The sequence below is a fragment of the Paroedura picta genome, chromosome 3 (assembly GCF_049243985.1).
Source record: "Paroedura picta isolate Pp20150507F chromosome 3, Ppicta_v3.0, whole genome shotgun sequence".
Lineage (NCBI taxonomy): Eukaryota > Metazoa > Chordata > Lepidosauria > Squamata > Gekkonidae > Paroedura > Paroedura picta.
Genome location: NC_135371.1, coordinates 6,146,155 through 6,167,913, shown reverse-complemented (window position 1 = coordinate 6,167,913; position 21,759 = coordinate 6,146,155). Strand labels below are relative to the sequence as shown.

The following is a 21,759-nucleotide window of genomic DNA, read 5'->3' as shown; positions in this document are numbered from 1 at the left end:
ACAAAATGAACGGCTGAAGTTCTTGGACATTCCGCAGAACGACAGGGCTGTTCGCAGTGGAAGGAAGGGGGCGGCATCTCCTTTTGGCAAGTGGGGAGAGTTGTGTTACCGTATGTCAGGTTCAGGTGGGAGGTAAAACGGTGTGGCTGTAACCACGCAAGGTCTCAACGTGATAGGAACCTGGTGGCCACAGAATAGCGCAAACTATGGAGGAAGAATGCAGCAGAGATAAAGTCACCTCTGGATTTCGAAATGTCCCAAACAAATATATTGTTAAGGCTTTTCTCTTCTGAAATATGAACACCTATTTTAAGTAGAGGAATCTTGTATCAAAGAACAGTAGAATATATTAATTTTATTTTTAATTACAAAAAGGGGACAATGTCCATTGAAAGAAGTCTTTGAGGTTCCTATCTACTGACAGTCCTATTTTGGGGAACTGGTTCTCATTAGTGGTTTGCAGAATATTGTCAGATGTTCGTCTCTTGGATTACTTTGACGTTCTGGCCCCGGTCAATAGGTTTTCGTGATTTGTTTTTGTCTGTACATTGATACTGGCATAGCTACCAACTATCCTCTCCCTGGCTTGCTAGTTTTTCTGCTTGAAGCTGATGGTTTTTTTAAATTTGGAGACATGCTCCCTGCACCTTAATCTAAAATGGTGCAGCCCCCCCCCAGCCCCCCCCCCCCCCACACACACACAGAGTGAGACTGCCTGCCTTCTTCTAATCCAGCAAACATTGGCTTACTTGGTGTTAGGGAAAGGCAGAATACACATGCTCAGAGGCATTACCTCGTGTATTACTTAACATCTGGCGTTGTCATGTTTGGAAACCAGGGCAGGACTGTGACTCTTGTTTATTCCCGCAGGCGACGGACACGTACGTGTGATCCAAGTGGATACTCTCCCTCAGGGTCATTCTGAGCCAATGGCACCGGGCGACCCGTTGTTGAAGAGAGGCAACCCATTCCAGTACTGCGGGGAAGGAACAAGTCAGGAGGGGCCCGAGAGCAAGGAGAGGCCCGAGCCAGGGAAGAGCGTGGATGAAGCCATCGCCAAGGGGATGTTGGATCAAGACGAATTCCGCATCTGCCAAATCATGCACCTCTGCGACTGCGGCAAAAGCTTCAGGAGGATCTCGGACCTCAGGATCCACGAGCGAACGCACACCGACGAGAAGCCGTTCAAGTGTTCGGAGTGCGGGAAGAGCTTCCGTCAGAAGGGGAACCTTTCGACGCACGAAAGGATTCACACGGGGGAGAAGCCCCACCAGTGCGCCATCTGCCAGAAGAGCTTTGCCAGCGGCTCCAACCTCATCGCGCACGTGAAGACCCACACCGACGAGAAGCCGTACGAATGCGCGGAATGCGGGAAGCGGTTCCGTCAGAAGCGGAACCTGACCACCCACGAAAAGATCCACACCGGCGAGAGGCCGTACCAGTGCTCCATGTGTCAGAAAAGCTTTGCGAGCGTTTCCAGCCTTATTTCGCACGAGAGAATTCACGCCGGAGAGAAACCTTTCAAGTGCGCCAAGTGTGGGAAAAGCTTCCGTCAGAAAGGCAACCTGAGAACACATGAACGAATCCACACCGGGGAGAAACCCCACCAGTGCTCCGTGTGTGAGAAAAGCTTTGCTAGCGGGTCCAACCTCATTGCGCACGAGAGGATTCATGCCGGAGATAAACCGTATCAGTGCTCGGTCTGTCAGAAAAGATTCGGTTCAGGCTCCAACCTTATAGCTCACCAGAGGATTCATGCTACAGTGAAAGCTTACAAATGTTAAGGGACGTGAGGCGAGTTCCTGCCAGAAAGGAACCCTTTACAGCGCATGGAAAAAAAAATATTCACATTGGAAGGAAAACCTTGATAGGTGTTTGAAATGTGGAAGATATTTCAGTCGTGCTAAAGAAATCTGTGAAATGATCCATACTGGAGAGAAACCATATCTGTGCTCATGCTATCTGAAAATTGGTGACTTCAACCATACGATGCATGAGAAAAGCATAACAGAGAGAACTCTTATGCACACCCTGCGAGTTTGAGTGATCGTCCAACATGTAAGGAAGACAGAGAAGGAAAAAAAATGATGATCTGACATAGGAAAGCAATCATATGCATAGAAGAAGAGAACACCGGAATCATTTCCTGTGACACAGGAACTGAAATCCTGCTGGAAAGGGCAGAGAGTAAAGTAAAATGATTTCTACACACACCACCATTAGAAATATTAGTGTTCTTGCAAGGAAATAACTTGCAGAAAGCCAGATTTGATGCTTTCCAGACAGAAAGTGCATGCTGATACGTTGCAGATCCAGAGTTTTAGAGAAAAAACTTTGTTTCTCTTAAGGCATGAAATTGGGGTGGGTGGGGGGGAGTCCCATGATAATAACTCTCATGCATATATTTACTCTTTGCAAAGGAGAAGTGAAATACTTTTTGATGCAATGTTTTTCATGTTAATTTCTAACCATCGGTGCACGTGGCTGCAGTTTTCTCACGAGTCGAAGGGCTAAGGTAGCAGCGCCACAGCATTTGACTAGCTTACTCAGCAAAGCAACCTACCTGAGCGTGAGTGGAGAAAAAAATGTTTTTCAACATTGCTGGACACAAGATGTCTTCAGGTATTTGGTCCAGGCATCTGGTCTGGTAGGCTGCCAAGTGATACAAAGGAATCAAGGAAGCAGCATTTACTGTGGAGAATCTTACGGAGTCTTCAAGACACGCAGATTTGTTGGGTGGGTCTCTTTGTTTCCTCTGTGGAGCTCAGTCCAGCAGGCACAATTTTCTCCTCTTCCATTTCATCTCTGCAGCAACAACCCTAAGCAGTAGGTTAAGGGAGGGGGTCCACAGATACTCAGCAGCATTCCAAGGGAGAGCGGGGATTCGAACCCAGGCCTCTGTATCACTAACCTTGCGTTTTTCAACCTTTTGACCATGGAGGTACTGCTGAAATATTTTTTTCAGGCTGCAAGGTAGCAGGAAGTGATGTCAGCTGGCCAAGCCACTTTGGGAGCAGACTGTGGGTCAACTTGACCAAACAAGGGCAGACTTAAAAAAATATATATTTCACAGGGTGGGATGGTTCTCTCCAGCCACCATTTTGAAAACCCTCATGCCATGGTACCAGTGAGGGACCTTCGGGGTACTGTCTGGTACCTTGGCACTGTGTTTGGGAAACAATGCTCTAATTCAGCCTTTCTCACCATCGAGAAACCCCTGAAACATTCTTCAGGTTTTGAGAAACCCCAGAAGTGGCGCAATCATGCAGAATATGGGAAGCAGAGCTATGTACACACCCACCCAGGCCCCTCCCCTTCCCAGCCCCTCCAGGCCCATCATTGGCCAAGGAGAGGAGGAAACAGACCAACATGACCATATATGGTCATGTCACCTGATAAATGTTTAACGAATCTGGGAAACCCTTCCAGGGCCATCAAGAAACCCCAGGGTTTCACGAAACCCTGCCTTGAGAAAGTCTGATCTAAACTACTCCGTGGTGATCCTTTTCCCCTCCACACGACCCTCTCTGTCGACTGCTCTGTTTTTCCTAAAAGAGAGACGCCGCCATCACAAATACCGATGAACTCGCACTTATGAAGTCTCATGAATCCTTAAAGAGAAACCGCTGCAACCGTCTCAAAACGCATATTAGACCATCATTTAAGCAACTGTAATAAATGCGCAGCAATAAAACGCAGCCAACCCACCGTGAAAAATAGTGGCCATTCCTCATATCAGCAACTCCCCCCCCCCCCCCCATCTTAAGCAGGAGAACTATTGGGGTTGGAGGTGGTCTCCTTAGGCAGGAGGAAGCTATCTGATTTTGCAGAGGGGAGTCATAGAATGCACACACAAAAAAATAGGGGTGTCTGATCCTGGCACCAGAGGGGGACTGTCAGGCGTGCTCTGGGGAAACATCCTGAGGAAAGCAGGTCCTGAATCTCCCCAATTCCATCCAGCTGGGCCTCCCAACGAAGATCTTAAAGCAGGGGTAGTCAACATGTGGTCCTCCAGATGTCCATGGACTACAATTCCCATGAGCCCCTGCCAGCGTTTGCTGGCAGGGGCTCATGGGAATTGTAGTCCATGGACATCTGGAGGACCACAGGTTGACTACCCCTGTCTTAAAGTACAGGCCCAGCATCGTGGCAGCTTGCAGGCTTCAGGAAGTCCTGGTTTCCAAGCATTTAGGTTTTTAAAGGTGAAACCCAGCACCTTAAAAGCCAGTTGTGGTGTGGTGGTTACGAGTGGTGGGCTCTAATCCAGAGAATGGGGCTTGATTCCCCACTCCTCCTCCACATGCCGCCAGCCGGTTGACCTTGGGCCAGTCCCAGTTCTCTCAGGACTCCTCAGAAGGGGAGAGGAAGGAACTGTCATTGTGGGCTGCTTTGAGACTCCTTAAGGTAGTGAAAAGCGGGGTATGAAGATCTTCAACGGTGCCTGGAAAGATCACAGTAGTGTCAGTATAAGCAATGCTACCAATAGCAGCAACCCCGTAGGAGTCTGTAGGCATCATAAGCTAGAGCTTCCCTTGGGGGAGGGGTCTGCAAATGCATTTTTTGTCCTTTTCTTGAGGTCTCCGACCAATCTGCTAAGTCTCAAGCCGCCTCGAGGCGACACTGTCATGAGAGGTGGGGTATAAATTTAAAAATAAGTAAAAATAAATGGGCAATAGGACTCCTTCCTGCTGAATGTCGTTCCTCAACAATTTGGAGTTCTGCATGCCATTCCTTGTTCTCTAATTCTCTTCTAAGATTCTGTATCTTGTGGCCCTCCTCTAAGAGCAGTTTTCTACAAACTGGAAGGGGGGGTTCACTGATGGTTTTAATGGTCCCCAGGATGTGACCCATTGTAAAGTGAGGCAGTTGCATTTTGGACGAGAATCGGTCCAAGAAAGGGACCATGAGGTAGGCTTGATCCTGTGCCCTAGTCATCTGGTCCAGGAGAAGATGTACGCTCTGTCTAGGATAGGGATCTTTTTCATCCATGTTGCCAGTAGCTGCATGAACCGAAGACGTAAGAGAAGCCATGTTGGATCAGGCCAGTGGCCCATCCAGTCCAACACTCTTGTGTCATACAGCGGCCAAAATCCAGGTTCCATCAGGACGTCCAGCAACAGAACCAGAAGCTCTCCCACTGTTTCCTCCCCAAGCACCAAGAATTCAGAACATCACTGCCCCAAGCAGACAGGTCCATCTGCACCTTGTAGCTAAGAGTCACTTATGGACGCCAACTCCCTATGTTCCTCCAATCCTCTCATAAAGCTGTCCGTGCTTTTAGCCACCAGCACTTCCTGTACCAGTGAATTCCAGATATCAGTTATTCTTCGTTTTATCTCTTCTTGCTGCTTTCCGTGCCATTTTGTGGTTCTCCACCACTGCCTTGTTTCTTTGCAGGTGTATACACCTTGCTAGTGGAACGACCCCTTAGCTCACCATTGTCTCTCCCTGTAGAACAGATGCTTGAGACTGTTCTTCCACTCGTACACAGTATAAAATTCCGAGTCTCCTGTATTCTCCTCAGCTGGAGAAGTAAGCAGTTGAGAGCGTGGTCCTTCAATGGGCTTATGCATCACTTCATCTCCAGAGATCTGGGGCTGTATTGTGAAGGAGAACTTGAAATTCGAGAGTATCAATGAGACTTCTATGGGTCTGATAAATTGCAGCTTCTGTATGTGCGTATGGGGATGACTCTTTCCCCATCCGTGATCACGGGGAGATGCATACATGGCGAAGATGAAATCTGAACAGTTGAGTGCATAGCTGTGGATGCATGTACGGAGACAGTGAAAAGGGCTATTTTTCTGAGGCGGCATTTCTATCCTGCTTGGCCTTGTACTTTATAATGCAACGTTCCCTTTGGCCGTTGTCCAACTCTTGTGTGTGTAATAAAATTTATGGAACCTCTAGACCCCCCTAATTGTTTCCTTCTGGGTCTAGTTGGTAGATTCCTCCCGTGGCCTCATATCCATGGAAAATATGTTTGCGCCTAGGTTTTGGTCACAGTGACACAAAGAGTTGGAGGCAACGTCAGGCAAAGGCTTCGGCCTGGATCCTCTGTTGTTTGCCCTCCAGGGGAACTGGTTGGCCACTGTGTGAAACAGGAAGCTGGACTAGATGGACCACTGGTCTGATCTAGCAGAGCTCTTTTTATGTCTTTCTCAGTTGGGGACATTGATTCCTGTATTCTGCGGCACAAGTTGTTTTGTGGACTACGGCCTACAGTGTTGTCCTCACGTGATGGGAGACGTACACACAATTGTTAGACTCTTGTGGTTAAAGCAACTGTGTAAAAAAAAATCAGGTCTTTAAAGCACCACAAAACTCTTTATTGTTCATTGCTACAACAAATTAACATGGCTACCTCTATGAAATAAGGATTGCCTGTAATGAATTCTTTAAAATTGTCATGATAAGAGTTCAATTCTGTGTTCTGGAGGCTAGAAGGAGTCCAAGGCTGAGAAATTGTTTTCTCCCCACAGCTACGAGGTTATTGGAAAGTTTACCTCTGTGGATCCATGCCATATGATGCCCTCCTCTTGAAATATTGGTTTGAGAAACTGCAGAAACCTCTTAAAAATAGAAAAGAAAGGAAGAAAAGGCAAACATTTGCTTCTTGTGGGTTATCTTTTATTAATTTTTGCAAACAAAAAAAATATAACCTAGAGCTAAGTAAGTTTGACTGTTTTTCCTCCGATTCTTGCTCATCATCCTTATTCGCCTGTGTTAGCTTTGTAGAGATTATTAGCTGTAATCCATCTAATTTTTATGTTATTTTTTCCCCTCCCTCCATGGGCTGTTACTATGTGGGCATTGTATTTGATTTTAATATTTAAAAGCCTAATAAAAAAGGGAAAACATTAAAGGTGCCAAGTCTTGTGTTTTTGAGTCTAGGATGATTCAAAGATGGAAAGCCGCACTCCCCGGTACACTGAGCTGCCTCAATGAAAGATTTACGAGCCAATTCATAGCAGTATCAAAATCTGCATGGCCCACTTTGGGTGACGTAACTGATAGAAACGTGAAGTGATTTCGGGCTGGATTTAGGGGCAGGGGATGCTGGGCGCCTGGTTCCTCTACCCATGAAGAAAAAGAAGAAGAGTTGGTTCTTATATGCTGCTTTTCTCTCCCCAAAGGAGTCTCAAAGGGGCTTCCAGTCACCTTCCCTTTCCTCTCCCCACAACAGACACCCTGTGAGGGAGGTGAGGCTGAGAGAGCCCTGAGATTACTGAAGAAGAAGAAGAGTTGGTTCTTATATGCCACTTTTCCCTACCCGAAGGAGGCTCAAAGCGGCTTACATTCGCCTTCCCTTTCCTCTCCCCACAACAGACACCCTGTGAGGTGGGTGAGGCTGAGAGAGCCCTGATATCACTGCTCGGTCAGAACAGCTTTATCAGTGCCGTGGGGAGCCCAAGGTCACCCAGCTGGCTGCATGTGGGGGAGTGCAGAATGAAACCCGGCATGCCAGATTAGAAGTCCGCACTCCCAACCACTACACCAAACTGGCTGGTACAGTTCCTATTTGCTTGTACATCAACATTGCTCAGCAGCTGCCTTAAAGTTTAATTTTTTACTTTCAACGTGTGGGGAAATGTGCATTGCTGCCTAGTCCATGTGCAGGGAATGAGTGATTGTGAACTGATGCATTTATTTGGTTTTTTTTACAAAATTTCTATCCTACCTTTGTGTCCTTTCGGTGTGTGTGTGTGGGGGGGAATTGACATGATTTAGGAAGTTTAAAGGGCTTGACCAGAGTTCGATCTGGGGGGTCCCACCCTAGCTGAGCATTGTAATACAATAACATCTAGTCCGGAATTGTTTGGCTGGACTTTGTAGATTGAGTTGGGATAGTTGTTTCCGGCATCTTGTGGGTTCTATGTCTTGTTACTGTGTTTTTTATTTATTTATTTATTTAAATTTTTATACCGCCCTTCCCTACGGCTCTGGGTGGTTTACATAAAACATTTTGGAACATTTACATAGAACACTATCATAATCAATATAACAATAACAACATAGAAGAAGAAGAAGAGTTGGTTCTTATATGCCGCTTTTCCCTACCCGAAGGAGGCTCAAAGCGGCTTACAGTCGCCTTCCCTTTCCTCTCCCCACAACAGACACCCTGTGAGGTGGGTGAGGCTGAGAGAGCCCTGATATCACTGCCCGGTCAGAACAGTTTTATCAGTGCCGTGGTGAGCCCAAGGTCACCCAGCTGGTTGCATGTGGGGGAGCGCATAATCGAACCTGGCATGCCAGATTAGAAGTCCGCACTCCTCACCACTACACCAAACTGGCTCCAACGAGAACAACTAGAACAGTATTTCAACCATACCTTTGACAACCCCTTGGTAGGTTCAACCTCTCAGTCTGGGGGTGGGTGGGGGGTAACCAGTAGATGTTATGTGTCAGTCGGCCTCAGCAAATGGGGTTTTTATGGGGTAGTTTTTATGATTTTAATGGTTAGCCACCTCGCGGTGACAAAAGTCGTGAGAAGGCGGGATATAAATCCAAATAATAAAAAATAATAAGTAATAATGACCATGTTAGGGTCATATCACCTGATAAATATTTAGCAAATAAAAAAAAAAATTACTCCCACCCATTTCATGAATCTCTGGTTGAGACAGCCTGCTCTAACCAAAGTGTACCTACTCCTTTAAAGTTTAAACAATCAATCATACATTCAAGCAGCAGAATACCACTGGAGACACGATTGGGATGGCCAACTTGTGTTTAACAAGCATGGTAAACACCTCCATTACAACAAAACTGACAGATTTAAGATGCTATCATAAACTTTTCACAGATGCAGGTCTGCAATAGGTTTCTGGGAAGAAATCTTTCATTGGGTAGTAAAATCCCGAAAGACACAACCCGACAAAAGCAGATTTCGAAAACAGCTTGTAAAAATTCAGATGTTTTCAATTTTTAGCTAATCACCAGACTCATTCAGGACAGAATTGCAGTTGTGCTTAGAAAGTTTAAAGTAGACCAAATTCTTGACTCAGCTTCCTCCCCTCTTTGCTTTAGCAGAAGAGCAGGTTTTTTATATCCCCGCCTTTCTCTACCTAAAGGTAAAGGTAAAGGTATTCCCCTGTGCAAGCACCGAGTCACATCTGACCCTTGGGGTGACGCCGTCTAGCGTTTTCATGGCAGACTCAATACGGGGTGGTTTGCCAGTGCCTTCCCCAGTCATTACCATTTACCCCCCAGCAGCAAGCTGGGTACTCATTTTACCGACCTCGGAAGGATGGAAGGCTGAGTCGACCTTGAGCCGGCTGCTGGGATTGAACTCCCAGCCTCATGGGCAAAGTTTTCAGACGGCTGCCTTACCACTCTGCGCCACAAGAGGAGTTCGAATATCTCCCCACGACAGGCACCTTATGAGATAGGTGGGGCTGAGAGAGCTATAAGAAGGTAGACACTGGCCCAAAGTCACCTAGCAGGCCTCATGTATCTGAAAGAACCTTACAATTGCCTTCCCTTCCTCACCACACAACAAACACCCTTGTGAGGTAGATGAGGCCGAGAGAGCTCTGAGAGAACGGACACTGGGCCAAGGCCACCCAGTTGGCTTCCTGCCAAAGAAGGGTGAAGAATCAAGCCCCATTCTCTAGATTAGAGCCTGCGACTCTCAGTCACTGCTCATCATGTTGTTTTCACTCATGTTGACATTTCTGCCATTATTCCTACTCTCAACCACACCTTGTGAGAAAAAGAAACAAGGGAATGCCAGCGGAAAGGCATTCGGAACCTCGTTTTGTGACTGATGGTGGAAATCTGGGGGAGAGCCAGTGTGGTGTAGTGGTTACAAACAGCAGCTTCTAATCTGGAGAGCTGGGTTCGAGTCCCCCCCCTCCTCCCCCATGTGCAGCCAGCTGGGTGACCTTGGGCTAGTCACAGTCCTGATAAAGCTGTCCTGACCGAGCAGGCTTGTCCCAGCTCTCTCAGCCTCATCAACCTCACAAGGACGTCTGTTGTGTGGAGAGGAAGGGAAGGCAGATTGTAAACCTCTGAGATACATGAGGCCTGCTAGGTGACTTTGGGCCAGGGTCCGTCCTCTTAGAGCTCTCTCAGCCCCATTTCAAAACAAAATTTCCAAACAAAAAGACCCTTTAAAAAAAAAAACCTTGAGGAATAATTCTAGAAAATACCTTTAATTGTTCCCAAGATCCAATTTGATAAGACAAATACTAAACGAAAGAGATTGAAAGGCTACATGATTGGAATAGAGAAACCCATAAAGTCCTTGAGAGTGTAGAGATTACGATTCAGATGGCTCATATAAAACTTCATATCCGCATAATGAGCTCTTGGGAGAGGCTTGTTGTAAAAAATAGTAATCAAAGGTGCAGCACTTTTATTCTAAATAAAACCGAACGATCTGGACTGCTGTTTTGGTTTCTCGTCAACAATTAACAGCTGCCATATAAAGATAAGAAAGAAAGTCAAGAGGCAACTTATATGACTAACCAAATTTATTCTAGCAGAAAATACCCCAGGAATTTCCGAACCCAGAGCTGACAACCATAGTCCAAAAGCTTATACTGGAATCAATGTGGTTAGTTTTAGGCATGCTGCTTTCACAGTGCTGTAATACTAGTCTTATTACATTGCTTATTAGATGTCTCCTGTTGATCACATCAGAGAGTCAGTGTATTATGGTGGCGAAGAGCAGCTGCTTCTGTCTCTGATCTGGAGAACTGGGGTTGATTCCCCACTCCCACAGGCAGCCAGCGGGGGTGGCCTTGGGCCAGTTACAGTTCTCTCAGAGCTCTCTCAGCCCCATCTACCTCATGGGGTGCCTGTTGTGAGGACAGTAAGGGAAATCGATTTGGGATTCCTTTGGGTAGTGAAAAGTGGAGTATATAAAACAGCTCTCTTTTTAAAATTTATACTACGTAATCTGCCTTGAGTCTTTTTTATTGTTGAGAAACCCCTGAAACATTCTCCAGGCATTGAGAAACCCCAGAAGTGGCGCAGAATGTGGTTGGGAAGCAGTGCTGTGGCCACGCCCACTTGTGGCCACGCCCACTTTGGGCCACTCCCCTTCCCAGCCCCTCCAAGCCCATCATTGGCCATGGGGGGGGGAGAGCAGGTTGACATGCCCATAGATCAGGGGTAGTCAAACTGCGACCCTCCAGATGTCCATGGACTACAATTCCCAAGAGCCCCTGCCAGCGAACGCTGGCAGGGGCTCCTGGGAATTGTAGTCCATGGACATCTGGAGGGCCGCAGTTTGACTACCCCTGCCATAGATGGTCATCTCATCTGATAAATGTTTAACAAAGTAATATCTGAACACCGCCCGTGGCGCCACGGGCGCCACGGACTAAATAAAAGAGTAAGGCGTTCTGGGGCGGGATGTGTCCGGGATGAGGAAGGGTCCGGATTGGACCCTTCCTCATGACAGACAATCGGAGGGAACAATCGGCAGGCGCGAAGCGCCTGCCGATTGCTCCCTCTGATTCCCAGCCCCAGCAACTGCGAGCCGCGCGCAGCGCGGCTCGCAGTTGCTCCTGGCCTGACGCCCGAGGGAACCCACGCAGGCCGCAGCCCCCGCGCACCACCCCCTCGCCCCCAACTTACAATGGTCTCCGCCGTCCTCGCAGCCGCTCCCGGTTCCAGGAAGAAACAGTCCACCAGCGGCCCTGCCAGCAAGCGGCCCGATGTGCGGGCGCGGCTCGGGCGCGGCTCGGGCGCGGCTCGCGGCTCGCGGGCGCGGCCCGGGCGCGGCTCGCGGGCGCGGCCCGGGCGCGGCTCGCGGGCGCGCCTCGCGGGTGCGGCTCGCGGGCGCGGCCCGGGCGCGGCTCGCGGGCGCGGCCCGGGCGCGGCCCGTGCCGGTCCCCAGCCTCAGAAAGGTTGGGGACCACTACTTAGGCAGAGAGCCGCCGCCCGACAAGGTCAGTTTCTAGCGCCCGCTGTATTCGGCATACAGCGGGCTTAATTACTAGTATATATATATATTAAAACAATTAACTCCTACCCATTTGGGAAGCCCAGGTCCACCAAGAAACCCCAGGGTTTCATGAAACCCTGGTTGAGAAAGCCTGGGTTAAACAAATAAAAGATGCCATCTGAACCAAGCCTGTGATTTTTTGATGTTACCAGGAAAGTTTGGTTGGCACTGCATGGAGGACATCCCTGGGAAAAGGAAGTAAAGACCCATCCTTTGCTCAGCGGTGTGCCAGATGTGAATCTTCCCTTATCCTGTTTGTCTTCTCAACCTCCTTGTGAGGGAATTTAGACACAGCTGGCCCAAGGGTTCCATAATGAGCAAGGATCTGGGCCTGACTCTGGCCAACAACCAAAATAAAAGTTAAATCTAACTTGTGGTGTCCACCTTGGGACTGTCATCGGCTATGCTTCCTCATGGGAACCGATGCTCTACCTCTGAGCTACAGCCCCTTCCCACAGTCGCTTCCCACGGAGCCATATTTATCTTTTAAAGATTTTTATTTAAAATCCATCTAATCTTGCGTGCGATGAGCAAATACAAAAGAATGACAATGACACACAAGACGCTTGTGTATATAAATGAAATCGGAAACAGAAACCTACATCCTTCTGTCTGTCTTGACTATGGGAGTGGGTCAATTCTAGCAACAGTGGTACATTGCAGGGGAAGCCTCTGGGCGCGTACAGAGTGCTTCCCCGCAGCAACTGATTCCAGCCCTCCCAGGCAGGGCATCTCTCCTGCACTGAGCTAAGAGGCCCAAGGCTTTGAAAACCATATGCTGCCGCCACCTATTTAAATAGGATACCAAGGACACACACACACAAAACCTAACCCTTTTTAGCTGTTAAAAGGAGGCCAGAGACTTTAAATACCTGCCTCTTGAAAACTTGAACGCTGTGCTTTATTAACGCATGCTTGCTTGCTTGCTTTCTGTGGGGCGTCTCTGCTTAACTGTTTCCAGATGTGAGGACTAATTAAATCTGGGAAGGTCTGCGCCTAGGCGAAAACACAGGCCTGTTTATTTTATTTTTAAAAGAAACAGTATCGGTTTTAGATGCTCCCGCTTGTGCCTGTTTACCCAGGAGAATTTCTGTCTCTGGTTCCCAATCTTGTTAAAACGCTCCACCTATTTTGGCCCTGGGGTGGGGAACGCCTTGTCGAAATGTGTTGTTAGCGTGAGCGGCAGGAATTTTCTTGTTCAGGATGCTTCTCTTCAGGCCCCCTAAGATTTCAGACTCCACATGGGGAGTCGATTGCAATTAACCATTCATGTCCTTCTGGATTCTTTTTATTTACGTGTGCGTTTCTCTGCATTCCTCAAGAAAGTGGCTGTGCGTTGATATCTGCACGGGTTTGATGGATTTCCGTTCTGTACAGATAAATGGGAGACAGACCAAGATGGGTCGCCATGTCAGTCTGAAAATAAAAGAGCAGGAAAGAGCCAAGAGTTCACATATTTTTGCTCAGGGCAGCTTACAATATTTCCTAGTAATAAACAATAATTAAAACATTTTAAAACAATCTAATTTACATTCATGGGGTCGTCAAAAAGAGGCCCTCCCCTGTTGTGATCTGAAGAAGTGAGCAGTGACTCACAAAAGTTCATGCCCAGCCATGAATTTTTGTTAGTCTTAACGGTTCTACTGGACTCTTGCTACAGATAAACTAACAGAGCTACTCGATCATGCTAATTTTTATTTCATTTAAAGAAACGAGTTGGTTTTTATACCCTGCTTTTCATTGCCCCAAGGAGTCTCAAAGCGTCTTAACAATCGCCTTTCCTTCCTCTCCCCACAACAGACACCCTGTGATGGAGGTGGAGCTGAGAGAGCTCTGACAGAACTGTTCTGTGAAAATAGCTCTAACAGAATTGTTATTTGCCCAAGGTCACCCAGCTAGCTGCATGTGGAGAGGTGGGGAATCAAACCCAACATCTCCAGATTAGAGATTGTGTCTCTTAACCACTACACCAAGATGGCTCTAGTCATTTAGAACAAGAAGAAGTGTTGGGCTTTCTACTCTGCTTTTCACTGCCCAAAGGAGTCTCAAAGCAGCTTACAATCACCTTCCCTTCCTCTCCCCACAACAGACACCCTGTGAGGGAGGCGGGGCTTTGAAAACTCTGAAAGAACTGGGACTGGCCCAAGGACAGCCAGCTGGTTGCATGTGGAGAAGTGGAGAATCAAACCCAGCTCTCCCAGTTAGAGGCTCCTGGTCTTAACCCATATACCATGCTGGCTCTTAAGGTGGGAACGGACATAGAAAATGCACACAAATGGGTCTATTGCTAGTCATAACTGTTTGCACAACGGCGCCTCCAGAAGTTTTTGTTCAGCAGAGAGAAGCTATCATGGAGAAGCACATGCATGACAAACCCACATGAACACTGACTTGCCATACTGTTATCAGCTTATCATTTTCATATGTAGTTGAGGCACACTTACGTTGGACCATAATTCTTTTCCTCCCTGCCTTCCCCCAGCAAATAATTTGTGGGGCCATTAGAAAGAAGACCCCCTTCAGAGACCTCTGAATCACAACGCCAGGAGTCCACATCAGGGAAAGGCCTTGGTCTTCTTATGACCTTATGAAGGCCTCAGCCTCTCTGCCCTGTTGTTGATCCTCCCGAGGAACTGGTCGGCCATTATGTGAGGCAGGATGCTGGACTGGATGGACCACTGGTCTCATCCAGCAGGGCTCTTCTCGTGTTCTTATAAAAGGGGATGAGATAGATCCAAGAGGATAAATCTATCAATGGCTACTGAGAGCCGGCGCCTCCCCCATTCCGGAGAAAGGAAACAGCTGGCTGAGAATCGTCTCCCCAGGGTCAATTTTGATCGAATTTCAGTTGTAATTTGCATTGTCTCCTGCTTCCTGCAAGCCACTTGGGGAGTTCAGAAAGCAAGACGGAGATCTACATATGTGCAAAATCAACGGCTGCGGAGCAGATATGGCATACAACAGATGGAGCAGAGCCCTTGGCAATGTGAACCGGGGTGCGCAGTTTGGGGAGGAATCTTTGGTCTGCAGAAGGAGTGGGGTGTTGCATCCTTTCTTTATTTTTGTCTGTGGAAATAGCTGAGGAGAGCTCGCTTACCTTTGCCGCAGCTTGGAGTGGAACCGAGAATCGGTGTGTACTTGGGAGAAATAAACCTTTTTGCATGCTAGAATGTCAGCATTAAAAATGCACGACTAATTTTTTCCCCCTTCATAAAAAAAACATGGGCAAATTCAGCTCGCAGCTGGAACCTTCCTTCGCTTCTGCATCAGCCCTGGAATTAAGGTGACAAATAAAATCCTGACGCTTTTACGAATTCGCCTTGAATATTTTAGCAAGCTTGGTACGTGCCCCTCGATTTAAAGTATGCCCCCCCCTCCCTCACCTTACTCATAAGGGGTTTTGGAAATCAATCTAAAGGTGAACCAATTAAATATAACACAGTAGAGGATTTAAATCAAGGGGAATTAAATGGCTTATTTAAATTGCAAAGGAAGGCAAGCTAATTTGATTGCAGCATTCAGTATTCTGTATTGTATTTGGGTAACAATCACGCCTAATACTTAGTTGCAGGAACACATGAAGCATCCTTGAGAACAAATTATCAAATCAGACTAAAATATAAACACAATTCAGGAGCGTGTACCAAAAGTTTTGCTGTCATCCCTTTCACAAGAACAGTATTCATATATATTCACTCTGAAGATCTATATGTCCCATCGCCGGAGACCTGTCTGAAGCAGTTCATGAAATAAAAAACATACCATCTGCAAACCGCTCCGCGGGAGCGGTATAAATAAAGCCCTAAAGGCTAAGTGGGAGGAGAAAGACCTGGCAACCCTATTTATGGACCGGGATCGTTTTAAGTTGTTTTAAGCGGGGAAAGGACTTTAAAAAGGCCCACTGGAAGTCCAAAGAGTCAGACTCACAGTATTAAGATACTAAAAGTCCTTTACTTAAAGGTTTGGAGATAAGGCAGCTATTAAATGTTCTCTGAAAGAACACTGCACTTTTAGAGTATAAAAGTGATCGGGGGAGAAGTCCTCGGCCTCTCTGCCGTGTTGTTGGCCATCCAGAGGCAGGATGCTGGATTAGATGGACCATGGGTCTGATCCAGCAGGGCTCCTCTTATGATGCGAGACAGAGAGGACTGTGGGAAAGTGAAGGCGGCCATCTTGCAAGCAGCGTCAATTGCAAGGGAGAAGCAGTGTCAGCGCTTCAGACAGCTCTGCTACCAAGAAGCAAACAGGTCAAGAGCGGTCTGTAGTATACTCTGGGAGCTGTGCCATCACTGGCTGAAAGTGGAGAGGAGGTCTTGGAGGAGAAGGAGGAGATCGAAGGAGGAGATCTTGGAGCCGCTGATCCTGGAGCAGCTCTTGACCATCCTGCCCCAGGAGATGCAGAGTTCGGTCCAAGACTGTGGCCCTGACACCTGCCTCCAGGCACTGGCCCTAGCAGAAGATTTCCTGTTGACACTGAAGAAGACTGTGGAACCTGATGAGCAGGTGAGAGTCTGATGCTGACATTTCCAGAGAGGCCCCCAATTCACTTCCCAGGAACTGAAGGGGAAGACAGACAACCCTTGGCTCCCCCCCCCCCCCCAATTCTTGCATTCCTTGACAGGTGAGCATCCAGAACAGCATCTGGTGTCTGAGGGTCTCAGTAACTTTTAAATCTTTAAACCCAAGAATCAATGTCATTTTTGCCCTTATATTGAAAGAAGTCCATAAAAGGTTTCCAGTTGGTCAGTAAAGAAGCGACAGCTTTTTCTCTGATCCATGATGTAAGTTTTGACATTTCTACAAATTCTCTTTCTTACTTTCATCAGGCATGTTAAGGTTTTGGTATTGACCTTCGAGGTCATTTGTGGTCTGGGCCTAGCATATCTGAGGGACTTTCTCCTTATGTCCCCCGCAGAGGGAATTAATAAGTTGGTGATCCCTGGCCTGTGTGAAATTCGCCTGGCCTCGATCAGGGCCAGGGCCTTCTTAGTCCTGGCCCCTACTTAGTGGAATGAGTTCCTGGAAGAGCTGAGAGCCCCGACAGAGCTGTCACAGTTCCACAGGGCCTGCAAGATGGAACTTTTCCATCAGGCGTTGGGTTGAGGCCTGGACAAGGAAGAGATATTAGACATCTTATCTTCAGTCATCTTCCTCAAGGCATGGGATCAGGTGGGAGGGGCTTAGTTGGGGTGAATATAGAGGGGCTTTCCGCACCGGGATCCTTGTAGCAAATTGTTTGCTGAACGAAAAATCGCCATTTAAAATAGTGGAATTCATCGTTATGCATACCTGACTTTGTAGTGGAATCCAGTTGCGTTTCCATCATTTCCCACAGGCTTCCGGTCTCAGCAAAAATCGCTAGAAAGGAAGCGCTATTGCTGAGCTCGTCCCGCCCCTGGCCGTCAAGCAGCCAATGGGCAGCCGTTAGCATGCTCCCAAACAGCCCCTTTCCCTTTAAGAAAGGTTAAAAAAAAAAAAAAACACCCGTTGCAACGAATATGCGTTGATTCGTTGCAACGGAGAGACCCATCCAGCTGGCAGGTGTGTTTGAGCTGCCGTTTCATCGTTGCCACGCTCCCCCCGAGTGAAAAAAAAAATCCCCCCCCCCCTCACGGGCACGATTTTCGGCCGAAAACAGTGTGAAAAATAAAGAGAAAATACATCAGCAAACGGGCTTCTCTGTTGTTTGTGCTTAGTGACTAAACAGCTCTGGGGAGGGACTGAAGCCGGAGAAGCCTCTAAACGGAGGCTCGCTGGTGCGTTGATCTCTGCTCGCTCGGGGGGGAAAAAATGGCGATCGCTTCGCCGGAAGATCAGAGGAGAGAGCCAGGGGGAGGGACTTTGCAGAAACCGCAACAATGGTAACGCACAGAACTTTCCCGCTAGTGTTGCAGATTGGTTGCAGGAGTGTAGCGCTTTCCGGAGGGTGAATCCACTTTTGGGGATTTCCCTGAAAGCGCTACAAGGAAGCGCTTTTTGCGGATCGGTTTCAGGTGTGTGGCAGATTGTCAACGACGTTGTGCATAATGGCAAAACTGTAGCGTTTTCAATTGGCAACCATTGTGTGATTTTGAAGGAGTGCGGAAAGCCCCAGAGTATTACTGGAGGTAAACTGTTGCTGCTGCCCTTTCCTTTTTGTTTTACTGGTTTTAATGTATTCAATTGAATTTTTACAGGTTTATATCACTTGCAAGCTGCCACAAAGCTGGCTAATCTGGGAGCGACAGTAAACTAATCGAATTAATAAATAATAATTAATTATAATAGTCTCCCGTTCTAGTGACAAGCAACTAGTTCAGCTTGTTTCGATAGCTCTTCTTCAGACCGAGATATCTTTGCATAATAGGCACTGTCTTTCATTCGATTTTCCACTGTTCACGATCTATAGATGCTGGGAGTCGAATGATCCTTTCACAGGGGACATGGCAGGGTGAGCAACTTGGCCAAGGGGGGGTGCCATCTACACAACAGCCTTGCAGGGTAGATCAAGATAGAACGCTCGTCTGTCTGGAGCAGCGGAAAAGAGTGAGTTCAGCATGGTGGGATAAGAGGCAGAACTGAACTGAGAAACCCCAGAGGAAAAAACAATTTATATGCCATCATGAACAATGGATCTTCACGCCATTGGTCAGTTTTGGTGTAATTTCTGTGAAAGAACACTTGCATAATTCTATGGTTGGGGGTCACCACAACATGAGGAACTGTATTAAAGGGTTGCGGAATTAGGAAGGCTGAGAACCACCCATCATAGAGACTGAGGCCTTCCCCGGATGTTGCTTCCTGCCTCTGGGATTCAGAGCCCTTAATCTTCACCATCTGGCACTGGGCTATGGGGATCTCTCAGTGAGAGAGCTAATCTGTGAACATTTTGTGTTTCCCCTGGCAAGCACTGGGAGTGAAAATGAATACAGCGATGGACACAAACTCATGAAATAAAATAGACAATGAAAACAAGCAGCTGGAGAAACAAAGGTTTTCCGAAACCCCAAATTATGTTTGGCCTTTGTTGCCTAGAAAAACGGGGCAAGTCAGACCATAACGCTTGTTGAGACCTGGTATGGTTTCTTTACTGAATTACTTCTGTCAAAGTGTCGGTGTTTCTGACTCTGATTATCCTTGTGGACCTGGGACCCCGGAACAAAATCCCCTTCGGGTAGTTTGACCGAGGCTAGGTTTGAAGTCCCCCAAATGTAGCAAAATACATTATAAAATCAACAGGCTCGATTGAAAAGACTGAAAAAGGCAATAATAAGTAGGTGCAATGAGAAGGGAAGACTTTTTAAAATTTATTTCGCTTTTTGCTACCCGAAGGAGTCTCAAAGAGGCTTAAAATTGCCTTCCCTTCCTCTCCTCACAACCTGTGAGGTAGGTGGGGCTGAGAGAGCTCTGAGAGAACTGGACTGGCCCAAGGTCATGCAGCTGGCTGCATATGGAGTGGGGAATCAAACCCAGTTTTCCAGACTTAAGAGACACAACACCAAGCTTCCTACACACACGTACATACTTGAAGGCAGGCAGGTTACATCGTCTTAAAATCGGCATAAGTAACAAAGCAAGTGGCTGGAGATGCAGAGAGATGCTCACGGGCCCTGACAGTATTAATGGGCCATGCCTGGAAAAGTTTCAACCTGAGAACTCAAGTGGAGCCCATCACAAGCTTTGACAGGCCTCCTGGCCTCAGGCTATTGAGTTCAGTTTTTCAGTGTGATCTAAATCAGGGGTAGTCAAACTGCGGCCCTCCAGATGTCCATGGACTACAATTCCCATGAGCCCCTGCCAGCTAATGCTTCTCAGAGTTTTCCCGGCAAACAAAGTGCCGTTTCTGACCCATAAAACAGAGAAACTGCCTGGTGGAGAATCCGCCATCTTTGAGGCGCCAGGAAAAGACGTCTTTATCTTCCCAAGCCTTTTGCAGTGTCGTTCACGCAGAGCCCCTTTTATTTCCGCAAGCTCGTCCGTCATTTTTATTGCTGCTTAGAGTCGCTGCCTGCATTTTATCTTTGCCGTTCTCTTTCTGCCTGCTTTATTGCTGGTTTTAAATCAGGGCACTGTGGAGCCATTTTTTTAAAAACGGATCTTTATGCCACTGGTTCTTGCTTGTCAGCCAAATGGATCCCTGTCTGCTGCTTCTTTGGATGTGCTTTTCATAGTGTGGTGGCATGCAAAATAATTTCAGTAAAGGGCCTTGATCAAGGAAATCTGGTTCCAAATGACCTTACTTTCTTCTTCCCTCCCCTCCTCCTCAGGTGCTTAAGATTCTCCCAATCTAGTTAACTCAGCAGAGGTCAGCTAAGAGGGTGGGGGGGGATGGATATTGGTTGTATTTGGAGTATTGGATTATTATTTACTGCAAGCCATCCAGAACCTGCTTGCTTGCTTGCTTGTTTGTTTATATATTCTATACCGCTCTTCCTTACGGCTCTGGGTGTTTACATAAAACATTTTGGAACATTTACATAGAACACAACATCAATATAACAATGTCATACCAACTAGAACAACTAGAACAGTATTTCAACAATAACTTTGACACTCGCTTGGTAGGTTCGAACTCTCAGTCTGGGGGGTGGGTGGGGACCTATAGATGTTTTGAGTCAGTCGGCCTCAAGCGAATACCTGGTGGAAGAGTTCCCTTTTGCAGGACCTACAGAATTGTGGAAGTTCCAGCAGGGCCCTGATCTCTTCGGGGAGCTCATTCCACCAGGTGGGGGCCAGGACTGAAAAGGCCCTTGTTGAGGCCCAATTTGCCTCTTTAGGGCCACGGATCCACAGCCTGGTGGAAGTGGAGGAGCGTAAGGCTCTTCTGGGGGTATAGGCAGGGAGGCGGTCTCTCAAATACACTGGGCCCAGACCGCGTATGGCCTTAAAGGTGATTACTAAAGCCTTAAACTTAATCCAGAATTCAACCGGGAGCCAGCCGAGTTCTTGGAGTACCGGCCGGATGTGCTTTTGGAGAGGAGCAGTATAGAAATCAAATAAATTAATGCGATTGAAGGCCATGCACCTTGGAGAAGAGGATATAGTTTGAAAAAGTATTATGCTGCCTTTCCAGAGAACCTGTTCCACTCAGCATATAAAAGAGAGAGAGAGAGAGGGAGAGATTACAGCCTTGGCTCTCCATACCATGTGATCATTTTTTTGCCCTAATTATACTTCGAAAAGATAAGCAAGACGACAGAATACACTGAGATCGAATACACTGAGTTTATTAACACTACCTTGTTGAGAACTCATTACTGCCCCTGATGAAAGATACTGAATTGAAAACGGAAAAATGATCTAGACGCAATTTTTGGCTGCGTCCGGGTGGAAGTTATAATACAGAGATAACAGAGACTCTTACATTTCTAATATTGTTTGATTAAGCCATTGGACAGATTCTATTTTTTTCTTTCTTTGTTGTTCATTAAAATCCAGCACCATAAACCCAGCTAAGACATAAAAACCTAGTCCACATTTAAAAGCACAGACAATTGGCCAGTTTAAAAACAACCGTTTCCAAACTTGAAATACGCTAAAATGGTGTTAAAAGCCCGGGTGGACAGAAAGGTGTTGGCCTGGCACCCAAAAGAGATCAGCCCAGGTGCCAGTTTGAGCTTCAGCGGGAAGGGCCTTCCAGAGGCAGGGTGCTACCACTGAAATTGCCCTGTCTCTGGTCATCATCTACCCCACCTTTGAAGGGGATGGAGATTTTGACAGTTCCCCAGTTCTGTAATAATGTTGTGCAGACACAAAACTGATCACTGATTGGACTTCTGTTTGCCCCTCATTTTTTAAAAAATTAACTTTGCTGCTAGTCC

General features: G+C 47.1%; 1 protein-coding gene across 1 annotated transcript in view; it reads left to right on the top strand.

Annotated features, from left to right (window-relative positions):
- LOC143834457 (uncharacterized) overlaps positions 1 to 21,759 on the top strand; it is a 61,592-nt gene that overhangs the window by 14,743 nt on the left and 25,090 nt on the right. Inside the window, exons 4-5 of the mRNA XM_077331280.1 lie at positions 871 to 1,779; positions 20,716 to 20,751. Coding sequence (XP_077187395.1) covers positions 871 to 1,779; positions 20,716 to 20,751 — 945 coding nt within the window. The remainder of the gene's footprint in view (positions 1 to 870; positions 1,780 to 20,715; positions 20,752 to 21,759) is intronic.